This window comes from Gobius niger (genome assembly GCF_951799975.1).
Source record: "Gobius niger genome assembly, chromosome: 11".
Taxonomy (NCBI): Eukaryota; Metazoa; Chordata; class Actinopteri; order Gobiiformes; family Gobiidae; genus Gobius; species Gobius niger.
This window is the reverse complement of record NC_136862.1, coordinates 20,017,478-20,028,815: the sequence shown is the minus strand read 5'-3', so window position 1 is coordinate 20,028,815 and position 11,338 is coordinate 20,017,478. Positions and strand designations below refer to the sequence as shown.

At 45.5% G+C, this 11,338-nt stretch overlaps 1 protein-coding gene across 1 annotated transcript; it reads right to left on the bottom strand.

Moving 5' to 3' along the window:
* Positions 1 to 1,685: 1,685 nt before the first annotated feature.
* Positions 1,686 to 11,232, bottom strand: LOC306970206 (lysosomal proton-coupled steroid conjugate and bile acid symporter SLC46A3). Its single transcript, XM_079566085.1, has 6 exons — positions 11,125 to 11,232; positions 4,803 to 5,001; positions 3,132 to 4,014; positions 2,881 to 2,964; positions 2,512 to 2,668; positions 1,686 to 1,931 (listed from the first exon to the last, which is right to left on the bottom strand). The coding sequence occupies exons 2-6, from the start codon at positions 4,992 to 4,994 to the stop codon at positions 1,823 to 1,825; spliced, it is 1,425 nt and encodes a 474-aa protein (XP_079422211.1). The 5' UTR covers positions 4,995 to 5,001; positions 11,125 to 11,232; the 3' UTR covers positions 1,686 to 1,822.
* Positions 11,233 to 11,338: the final 106 nt, after the last annotated feature.

The window sequence follows — 11,338 nt, the reverse complement described above, 5'->3', positions numbered from 1 at the left end:
GTTTCTCCATACAACCCTAACGCTGCAGTGTAAGGGCCGTGTAATCAGACAGGACCACTGCCTGCACTACGGATGACCATTCATCATCCACATGACACTCTTGGTTTTGCATGTGTCCAAAGTGTCTGACAAAAACTGCTTCATAAAATCAGACACAGGGGTTGAAATACAGAAAATGAAAATCAATCAACTATGGGCTTGGAGGTAAAGAAGTTTGAGTTATACAAGTTGCTCACTTGGAAACTTGTGGGAGATTATTTTATTTAACAGCATTATATCGTACAAATATATATATATTTTTTTTTTGACAAGCGAAAATTCCAGTTACTATAAAAGTGCTATGCTGTATATGACCCATTTCTCTTTTTTTTAAAGAAACACCATTGCATCTGGATATGGTGTGAAGCATGAGTGACATCTGGTGGTCAACACCATGAAAACATATTGAATGTCCATTGCAGAAAAGGCACTGACGGTGTCATAAAGAGGAGTAAAAAATATATATATAAGAAAAAAGAATTTACTTTCTTTGTACAATATCACAAAAATGAAGTGAAATGATAAGACTTTGATGGCAACATTAAATCCCTTTCAGTCTTGTTTTATACTCTTTTTTTTTTTTTTTTTGCAGTTCACAATAAATACACGATTCTTAGTTTTCCTTACATACTGGAAAAAAACAAAACAAAAGGGAAAGTCAATAGAGCATAAAACATAGGATTCTGTACAAATAATTTGTCTGACATCCTATAATATTATAGCCTGAGTAGCCACACAACTTGCTCAGACTGCTGTGTACATATTCAAGCGGTCAATATTTGGTTCAAACTCAAAATATTAAGGGGGTCATTTATCAAGACTGGTGCAAAATAGTGAGTGCAAGCTGGAAAATAGCATAATAGCAACAGCGTCCATTTCCTACATGTAAATGAGAGAATGCTGCGTGGCTATAAAATGTGTTGCACTTGTTTATGCACTCATTTTGCACACAAGCAAACACTTGGTAAAGTTCCCCCAATTCTTAAAGCTAGTCTAAGTCACATTTTGCCGGACCGGCAAGGCTGCATTCCCACATTGCATCGCTGGATGCGCCACAGTCGCAAACAGCGAGGCAACTTTGTACCACAGAAGTAGACCAGCGCCGCACCTCCCTCACCTCACAGCACCCCCCCATCACATCCCTCACCCTCACCTGCCCCTCACCATGTAAACACAATCACATGCAGAGATCACAAACAGTTAGCGCTAATACAGTCAGAGTTTAGCGTTATGAGAGAAGTTTAGAAAAAGATTGTGAACTGACAACCAGCTGACCGACCTGCTCTGCAGCTGCGATCTTTTTCCTCCTTATGATTAAAAAGCAAGTCAAGGAGGAAGTGAGGTGTTCATGGGTTGCAGGGAAAAAAAGCTCTGCGCTGTAAACCTAGATGTAAATGGAAGTATTATGTTCTAAATATGTTCTGAATAGCAGAGTAGCAGAGCAGGGTTCACTACCAACACCTGCTGAAATAAAATGCAAGAAGACATAGCTTAGTGCAGCTTTAAACAAGCATCACAAATAAGTCAGTGGATAAAGAATGCCCTTTAACAAAGATCTAATTGCATAATGCATTCAAAATGACCCAGCATAAAGTGTTCGGTTCAGCCTATATCTTTACGTCCCTTCTTCAAAATCATTGACACATTTTTTCCAAAAGCTACAAACCAGTGTTCCTGAAATGTGAGGTTTAAGAAAGCAACTATTGCCAAAACTATATGAGGCATACACAACTTTTCCTTCAATAAAGGATCAAAAGTGCTTGTGAAAAACACAACCTTTATCTTAGTCTGTCCCCTCTTTATTGTCGTCCTCACCCTGGAGGAGTCCCTCATGATCTTCAGACGGCTTTGTGTCTTTGTAGCTGAAATCCACTCTCATCACAATCAGCACCCTGAAAAAAGTTGCAAGAAAACATATTTCTTTTTTTTTATTTTTTTATTTATTTGGCTGATTTGCTGTTTACTAATATAGTGAAAAACTTAAAAATAAATGTACAAAGGAAATTGACATCAATTACTAGAGATGGGAGTGTACAGCTAAGCTCCAATGGAGAAATGCAGTTGTTTTCTTACACATAACATACACAAATCAAAGGCAATGCTATTGCAATAAAATAAATATGATCAAACGTCATTTCCCAACCGCACTACTTTCACCAAAGAACCATGTTTCACTAATTTAAAGGTTAGGCTGAACTTGATTTGAACTGAATGTACTAAGAGTGCGTGAAAATTGCCGACAATGTTTTTTTTTGCCAGTGAAGTGTAAAGGATAAAGCGGCATGTGATATGGTCTGACACAGCAGCATCTTGTGTATCCGGCATAGGTTGCATAATTGTGCAAATATTACGTTATGTTAAAGATGTTATGCTTAGGAGTAAAACAATTGAACAATGTCCTTCATTCTAATGGGGCGCAGAAGAAATATTTAAATAGTGATATGATATGAAACCCCAAAATCGCATACTTACCCAATCAATATTGAGGGGATGATGCAGAGTCCTGCAGACAGCAAGAAAATAAACCCAGAACGCCAGGCCACTGCAGCAGCATAAATACTGGTAAAAGCTGCTGCAGACACCGTGCTAGTTATACTCTCCATGCAGGATATACAAGCAAACAGCGCCCCTGAAAAACAAAAACAAAACAACCTTTTAGAGGAACTGAGTAAGTGACAGAAAATAGAAAGTTTTATAACCAACGTTCACTTCACATTATCTCCTGAAAGTCTGTTTTCTGTTGAAGTTGAAAAAAAATGTGCTGAAAAAGCAATGTTTCCTGGACTCTGCCTGTGCAAACATAACAGTTACAGCTCTTTGACTTTTGTAAAGGCCACTCACCCTGCTCAGCCTTTGAGACGATCTTTGACATCATGGAGCGCAGGACGGGAAAAGGCATGGCACAAAGGAACATGGGTATTCTCGCTACACGTACAGAAACACATAAAAAATGAGAGGGTTTTTCAATAGGTCCAACTGCTGTGGAAAAGTCCATTTACATCAGACATTGACATTAAATCATACACAATTATAACTCTAATCTAAAAGAAAGGTTTGTGTAAGACTAAAACAATTTCAAGAGGGTTTCTTACCTAAAAACATCATTTGGGTCGTCCTGGCAAAGGAGATCATAATCATACCCAACATGAAAGACAGGAAGCCCACAAGGACGATGACCGTCTGTGGCACCTTCATGTAGGAGAAGGCCATCACCCCAAAGAAACTGGTCAGCAACACCATAGTGCCGAGTGCCGAGCCATATCCAATCATTATCTCAGTCCAGCAGAGTGGCTTATTGAGCTCATAGAGCGTTATAAGGGACACACCGCCCATATCAGCAAAGACAAAAATGGTGAAAGCGATAAAAAGAATAATCAGTGTAGCTTTGTACCTATGATCACCTCCAGCAAACACTTGGTATATACCGCAAAACATCTGCTTGATAGCTAAACCCTGGGGAGGTGAATCCAAGCTGGAAGCATCAGGAGGAGTCTTCTTCACAGTCTCTTCAAGAACAAAAAAGACATATAACAATAATATAATCAGTCCTAAAGCTGCTGTTATAAACGGCCAATTAAACCCGGCCGCTTTGAGGAAGTAGCCGGTCAATAAGGCGGCTGCTCCACCCAGTACACCAAGAATCATATCCACACCAGCCAAACGCAAAGTCTTCTGGCGGTCATTTTCACTTATATCGGCTACATATGCGAAGCAACCGCCGAGAAATGTCCCAAAACCGCCAAACAAGGAGCTTGCAAGAGAACAGCCAATGGTCAAATAAATGTTGAGCTTGAAGTAGGAAATTGCCAGCAGGCCGGTAATGTATAACAAAGTTCCGATCACGGGCATGGTAATGGCAATCTTGCGCCCCCCAAGGTCGCTGTAGGCCACAAGTAGGATGGTGACAATGAAGCTGGGTATGGCGGTGAAGAGCTCCGTGTAAAGGGATAAAAGAGAAGCATGTTTCTGGACCTCCTGCAAAACACATCGAAACACATGACATGACAAAAAAAAAAAAAGCAAAAAAAGCAGAAATGAGACACTGACATTTTGTTGCCACAGGTGCTTTTGGGTGATCGTTAAACATAGCCATTCCACTTAATTTGGTACAATTTCACTTCATGTTTTTGTTTTAGAAAATACACAGCGTAAAAGACAAGTTGGTAACGCTTTAGAATACAGCCCGGGTTCTACACATTAGCTACAGTTTACATGCACATTGATAACGTGCTACTTTTCCTTGTTTCGCTTTATTTTTCTCTGTTCACTCTTGTTTCTTTTTTCTTTTTATTATGTATGCTTCTTATAATTGTGATGGACCCCAGGAAGACAATGGGGATCCTAACAACAAATAAACAAATAAGCTCAGCACCACTAATTGCTCTTTGAATATCTTTACTACACCTTGACACTTTGTTACATGTACTGCCTTGTTACACATTGATCCAACTTGTTACACTTTGTAATGCCTTGTTACATATTGTTCTCCCTTCTTACACATGTAAGAGTACCTGTACTTACATGTGTAATTATTTTCTTGTTACCCCGTACTTACACCTGGAACGCGGGCTGTATTCTAAAGCGTTACCGACAAGTTTTAATGCAAATGCCATGACCTGGTTTCAAAAGAAAATACCCTCTACTTGATTGAATGCACTTTGAGTAAATAATCATCAATGATATAGATATTAACAGTAGCTAATATTGGCCCTGGGAAATTACATTTGGTATTGTCTCTGAATCTTAAAGGTGTTACTGCTTACCTCCTGATAGTTTGTGCCGTTGGTGCCAGAGCTGTTACCACACCTGGTAATATTGTCAAATTCAGGATATGTGGTATTGGTTATATCCTCCCAGAGTCGGCGATAAACAAATTGTTGGGTCAAAGGGAAGATGAGAAAGCAGGAGAAGGCGTAGAGCCCAACAGCTGGCTCCACAAGGTAAAGACCCTTCATGTTGTCTCTGCACAAAGAAAAACAATATGGTAAACATATGAAACAATACAGAAGCAAAGTACTCCCGAGTCCCGAGTCAGACGACAATGACCTGCTGTGTCGTGGTATCAACAACAATGACAAAGCCCCTTTTCCTGCCTAGCCAGTCATGGTCGTGGCATGATGATGTAAGCCACTTTTCTGTGTTGTGGTGATCTTATTGTGAAAAACCGGAAGTGAGGAGAGAGTTGTGAAGGTGATTGTGATGCGGGCCTGACTGAGGTGACGCCGGAGGAAATAAAATACTTCATACAAAGTTTATGCTGTCGCCTTCCTTGCCTCTGCATCAAGCCTTCTCCACCCAAAAACGCTCGGTTACATTGGTGGCAGCGGTGGGATCGCTCCAGTGCTGAAGCCGTCAGTTTTCTTCGGGAACAGTAAAGTTCAGCGGATTACGGTAAAGTTAGCCACTGCTAACTCGTGTTTAGCGTAGCTGTGGGAACGCTGATCAGCACACTCCGCTTGACGCCGTGTTCAGACAAATGCAACAAACCATGTGGAAGTCCGACGAAGACCCACTGGATTACAGAACCTATCGCCAGAGGCCTTTCAGCAGTAATGTAAAAATAGAGCTCCCGGCACATTTCTCCGGGGCGGACAGTGAGAGCTTCTCCTGTTGGTCGCGCCAATATGAAGTGGCTGTGAGAGCGCTGGTGGCAGGTACCGGTGATGATTATGAATATGAACTGGCCAGAATTCTTCCAACAAGACTGTCGAAGGCTGCGTTCCTGCTGTGGGACAGTCTGCCCGCAGCTGTTAAGGCACAGTACTCTTCAGCAAAAGAGAAACTACAGGAAGCCTTTAGACAACGACATTTTCTGGACTGTTTTAAGGCTAACCTCGCTGCGCGCCGCCGCGCTCCAGGGGAAAGCCTTGACGTTTATGCTGCAGACATAGGGAAATTAGTGCAGGAAGCTTTTCCAAACTATGGTGGAGCTGCCCAGAGTGAGGAGAAGTTTCGTAGATTCTTAGCTGGACTTGACCCCTTCCTCCGAGCCAAGTGTCAGGAACAAGGAGCTACGGATTTGGATGAGGCCCTTACCATTGCCGGCCGGTGTGACATTGCTCGTGAGACCTTCAGCAGTGACTATGTTTGCCCTCCCAATACTACTGGTAAAACGACCACCGCCCTAGTGCAGTCCGTCTCTGAGCCGACAGGCTGGCAGCGCACCATGGACAGATTAGCGGAAGATATGAAGGAAATGAGGAAGGACATTAAGAGACTGTCAAGTGAAAATGAAAGTCTGAAATCCGGAGGCTGTGGCAGAGATGATTCTTCCCCCATGCAAGAGCAGTGCCGGTGCCAGTGTGGAAGAAGAGGTTGCCATTCTCTGCATTCCTGGACCCAGCCGAGAGGGGTGTCGCCTGATCCTGGCTGGCGGGGACGTCACGCGGATACATATTCTGGACCTGGTCGCCGTTCACCGTCACCCTACAACAACCGCTCTGGTTCTCCAAGGGGGCAGAACTGGAAATCGAACAACGGAGGATTTAATCGTGACTCAGACAAACGTCGAGGGGTGAGGTTTCTCTCTCCCGGCCGAGAGGACCCCTCTCACCTGCAGGGAAACGAAAAGTAGCTGGGGTTGAGGCCCAGACCCCAGCTACTACTACTTCTTTAGGGCTTTTCAAAGATGAGCTTGCCCAGCCTCTCCCCATTCATGTTACTGCCGGGCCCCCGTCGGTGTTGCAGCACACTTCGTATGTACGGGGCTGTATTGAGGGTACTGAGCTTAATATTTTAATTGACTCTGGTTCCACTGAATCATTCATTAGTGCCGATTTTCGTCAGTCCACCCCTGCTCTGCGCCAGCGACCTCTGAGCACAGACATTATAGCGGCCCGTGCTGTGAATGGCCAGCTATTAGACACATTAGGGACTGTTTCGGTTACATTGCGCTTGGGCGATCAGCTAATGCAGCATGTGTTCCACGTACTCAGAAAGTCCACCCAGACAGCTATACTGGGCTTGGACTTCCTCGCCGCACGGCATGCTCTGTTGGATTTCTCCCGCGGTAGACTGCAGCTATGGGGCCTTGATGTTGCGTTGCTGAGTAGTGCAGATTTGGTCCCGGAATGTTGCAATGTATCTACTATTGCTTCTCTAACGTTGCCTCCGCTGAGTGAGATGCTGGTACCTGTGAGTGTTACCCCCTCTGGGCCAGCAGACCTTCTTCCCGAGTTTGTCGGTTACCTTGAGCCCAACCCTCAGAGTAAGAGCGAGTGTGTGATAGCACACACACTGACCTCGGTTAGACAGGGTAAGACCACAGCTCGGCTTCTAAACCCCACCAATCATGACCTTACCATACGAGAGGGCACGCACCTTGGAGAGTTTTTTGCTGTGGGTGAGGGGGACCTTGTGGCCCTTCCAACACCCACGGATAAGACTGTTTCCACCGAAGTGCCTCTGTTGTCACTGTCTGACTCCCCTGTCAGCTCATCCCAGATGGGACAGTTAAAAGCCCTGTTGATGGAGTATGTGGACATATTCAGTTCATCTAAGGCAGTGACTGGCAAATGTTCTCTCATCAAACATGGCATTAACACGGGTAACCACCCACCCCTGCGGCAGCGTGCTTATAGGACCTCCCCAGAGAAGAGGGTGGAAATTGACCGACAGGTGGCAGCCCTGCTCGCAGATGGGGTGATCGAGGAGAGCTGCAGCCCTTGGGCCTCACCCGTGGTCCTGGTAAGGAAGAAGAATGGCGAATGGAGATTTTGTATTGACTATAGACGTTTAAACAGTGTTACAGTGAAGGACTGTCATCCTTTGCCCCGGGTCGACGACACTCTGGATGCGTTGTCCGGGTCCTGCTGGTTCAGTACACTCGATTTCTCTAATGGCTATTGGCAGGTCGAAGTGGCTGAGGAGGACAGACAGAAGACGGCTTTCACCACGGGTAGGGGCCTGTACCAGTGGAGGTCTATGCCCATGGGCCTGACTAACTCACCTGCGACATTTCAGCGCATGATGGAGCTGGTGCTGCGTGGGCTTCCATGGCAGGTGTGTATGGTGTACTTGGATGATGTATTAATATTTAGTCCTACATTCGATGAACACATGGCCAGCCTGCGTGAGGTATTTTCTCGTATCCAGGCAGCTGGTCTCAAACTAAACCCGAAGAAGTGCCACCTGGCTCGGGATCATGTGGTTTTCTTGGGTCATGTGGTTTCCAGCCAGGGCCTGCAGCCTGATCCCAGGAACACGGACAAAGTCAAGACCTGGCCCACACCTCAATCACCGTCAGAGGTGAGAGCTTTTCTGGGCCTATGTTCTTACTACAGACGATTTGTTAAAGACTTTTCCCGTTGTGCTGCCCCACTACATCACCTCACCTGCAAAGATGTTCCTTTTGTTTGGACTAGTGACTGTGATTCTGCTTTTTACTACCTGAAATCTGTGCTCTCCTCCGCCCCAGTAGTTACCATGCCTGACTATACTGTGCCCTTTAAAGTGTATACAGATGCCTCCATGGAGGCTGTGGGGGCGGTATTGGCTCAAGATAAGGATGGGTTAGAACGAGTGGTGGTTTATGCCAGTCAGTCTCTTACCAACACCCAAAAACGCTGGTCAACCTTTGATAAGGAACTATGGGCTGTAGTGTGGGCAGTGCGTCAGTTCAGACATTACATCGGGTTGTCTTCGTTTACTGTAATTACTGACCATAGGCCTCTTCTAGGACTACGGGGCATGGCTATTGACAAGGATCCATCTGGGAAGAGAGCCAGGTGGATATTGGAGCTGGACCCGTATAACTGGATAATGCAGCATAAGGAGGGGCGTCAACACACCAACGCAGACGCCCTCTCGAGGCGCCCCCAAGGAGTTACGGGGGGTGCGACAGCCCTGGTTAATGTGATGGACACTCCCCCTGTGCACCCCGTTTCCCCTGGTGACCTCCCCGCGCAGGGTATTGCCCCTGAGCCTACTGTTCTGGACACTAGGGGGCAGCACTCGCTTCTTCTTTTCAATGACAGTGAGTCTCTGGTCTTACAACAGCAGAATGACCCAGATATTGCTGTTGTTTTGGGATGGATCCGACCTGGGGGCTCTCGTCCTCCTAGAGGGCATCTGAGGGGTGCCTCCCGGAGACTTAGGAAATTATGGTCGGAATTCCCCAGACTTTCTCTTTCGGATGGACTTCTTTGCCGGACGGTTCACTCTTCTCTCGTAGGGGAGACGCAGCGTCAGGTGGTGGTACCTGCTGCTCTGGTCCCGGATGTACTGTACCATTTGCACGGTGGCCCTGTTTCATCACATTTCTCAGCCGAACGTGTTTGGGAGCGTGCCAGAGAGATGTGTTATTGGCCCTCCATGCTTAAGGACATTCGTCAGTGGTGCGAACAATGTGTTGCATGTCAAACTCGCAAGGCTCCTATTCCGAAACACCGTGCTCCTATGGGGGGGTTACAGACTGTACGCCCCTTTCAGAGAGTTGCCATGGACATTTTGGAACTTCCAGTGACTTCCAGAGGCAACAGATATGTGTTTGTGGTGGAGGACTATTTTTCAAAGTTTGTCAATCTATATGCTCTGCCTAATCAGACTGCTCAGTCAGTCGCCCAATGTCTGTTTAATGATTTTGTACTGTTGCACGGCATTCCTGAGTCCATGCATAGTGATCAGGGCAGGCAGTTTGAGGCCGACATTGTACAAAGGTTGTGTGAGCTGCTTAATATCAAGAAAACACGTACTGCTCCATACAATCCTAAATCTGATGGTATGGTTGAGCGTTTTAATCGTACTCTGATTGATCAGCTAGCGAAGTCACTCTTGTCCTGCGGTGGTGAATGGGATAACTACTTGCAGCATGTGGCCTTTGCTTACAACACGTCCGTTCATGCGTCTACGGGTTATACCCCCTACTATCTTACACATGGCCGGGAAGCCCGGGTGCCGGTTAATGTGCTGTTGTCAACCCCCGATACTCCTGAGGTGGCTTCCTCACATACTGGATTTGTCTCTGCTTTGGTGGGTCGTTTAGAGGTGGCCTTTGCCAACACTAGGCAGAGTGCTGCTGTTGCCCATGACAACCAAAAGCTTTATCATGATTCTCATGCGCGCCACGTGCCATACTCTGTTGGGGATTTAGTGTGGCTTCATAACCCCAGGGAAGATCGCATGAAGCTGGCACCACATTGGAGGGGCCCCTTTAAAATCACTGGTGTTCTGAGTTCTGACAGTGTTAGGGGGCTCACTTATCGCATCAAAGATTCCCTTGTGCAGGAGGGACTGGAACAGGTGGTTCATTATGACAGGTTGAAGCCGTATACATTGGGCCTAATCCCAAGACAACCCGCAGATACCTGCCCTAGGGTGACCCCAGGTTCACAAACAATTCAGGAAGGTTTGCTCACAGCAGATCCTCTGGATGAGTTGGGAGGAGCGTCAAATATGGGTGTCTCACCACAGGCTTGGTCGAGAGCGGGTAGGGCAGTAAAAATGCCTGCACGCTTTAGGGATTTTGTCACCTACCGTTGAGTGTTACCATATTTTGGTATTTTTTTTTTTATACTGTTCGGATACACTAGGTCAGTGTTTATACAGTATGTATGCTGTTCCTCAACATATACATATATATATATTTTTTTTTTTGCCATGTTTTGTTTGCAAACGAGGACGTTTGTTTTTTTGTTGGGGGGGACATATGTAAGCCACTTTTCTGTGTTGTGGTGATCTTATTGTGAAAAACCGGAAGTGAGGAGAGAGTTGTGAAGGTGATTGTGATGCGGGCCTGACTGAGGTGACGCCGGAGGAAATAAAATACTTCATACAAAGTTTATGCTGTCGCCTTCCTTGCCTCTGCATCAAGCCTTCTCCACCCAAAAACGCTCGGTTACAATGATAACAACAACAACAACCACTTTTATATAAACCACGAGTACTAAAATCTGTTGTCAAGTTTTAGCACGTCAGTTCTGTTTTGGTACAATGAATTTTCAAGTTAAAGTACTGATCTCGTTATCACTTCACATGTCAGAACAAGACAACCTCCAGGAAATCAAGACCAGGTCTGGGTCCAAATCAATGATCTGAGCACAACAGGGAAACAACAACAGTCAAGATCAAAGCAAAAGCATCGCCTACCTTTTAAACAACCCCTGACCTTGTAAGTGTGCGCCCAGATAAAAACATTGCTCTGTTTCCAGATAGGACTTCAGTCCGCAGCGTTTATGAAACTATCCACGTAACACATTTGTCCCGCCTCCCGTAAAAAGCCGTTGGACAGCTTTGTTCAAACTAAGGCCGTCATTGGTCAGATTTAGCTGTCAATCATCCGCAAAAACGGTTGAGAACATTG

Coding starts and splice junctions, on each gene's coding strand:
- LOC306970206 (XM_079566085.1), bottom strand. CDS start 4,994: ATGAAGGGTCTTTACCTTGTGGAGCCAGCTGTTGGGCTCTACGCCTTC. Junction 2,965..3,131: donor GACCCAAATGATGTTTTTAG/GTAAGAAACCCT, acceptor CTGTACGTGTAG/CGAGAATACCCATGTTCCTT. Junction 1,932..2,511: donor ATCCCCTCAATATTGATTGG/GTAAGTATGCGA, acceptor AACTTTTTTCAG/GGTGCTGATTGTGATGAGAG.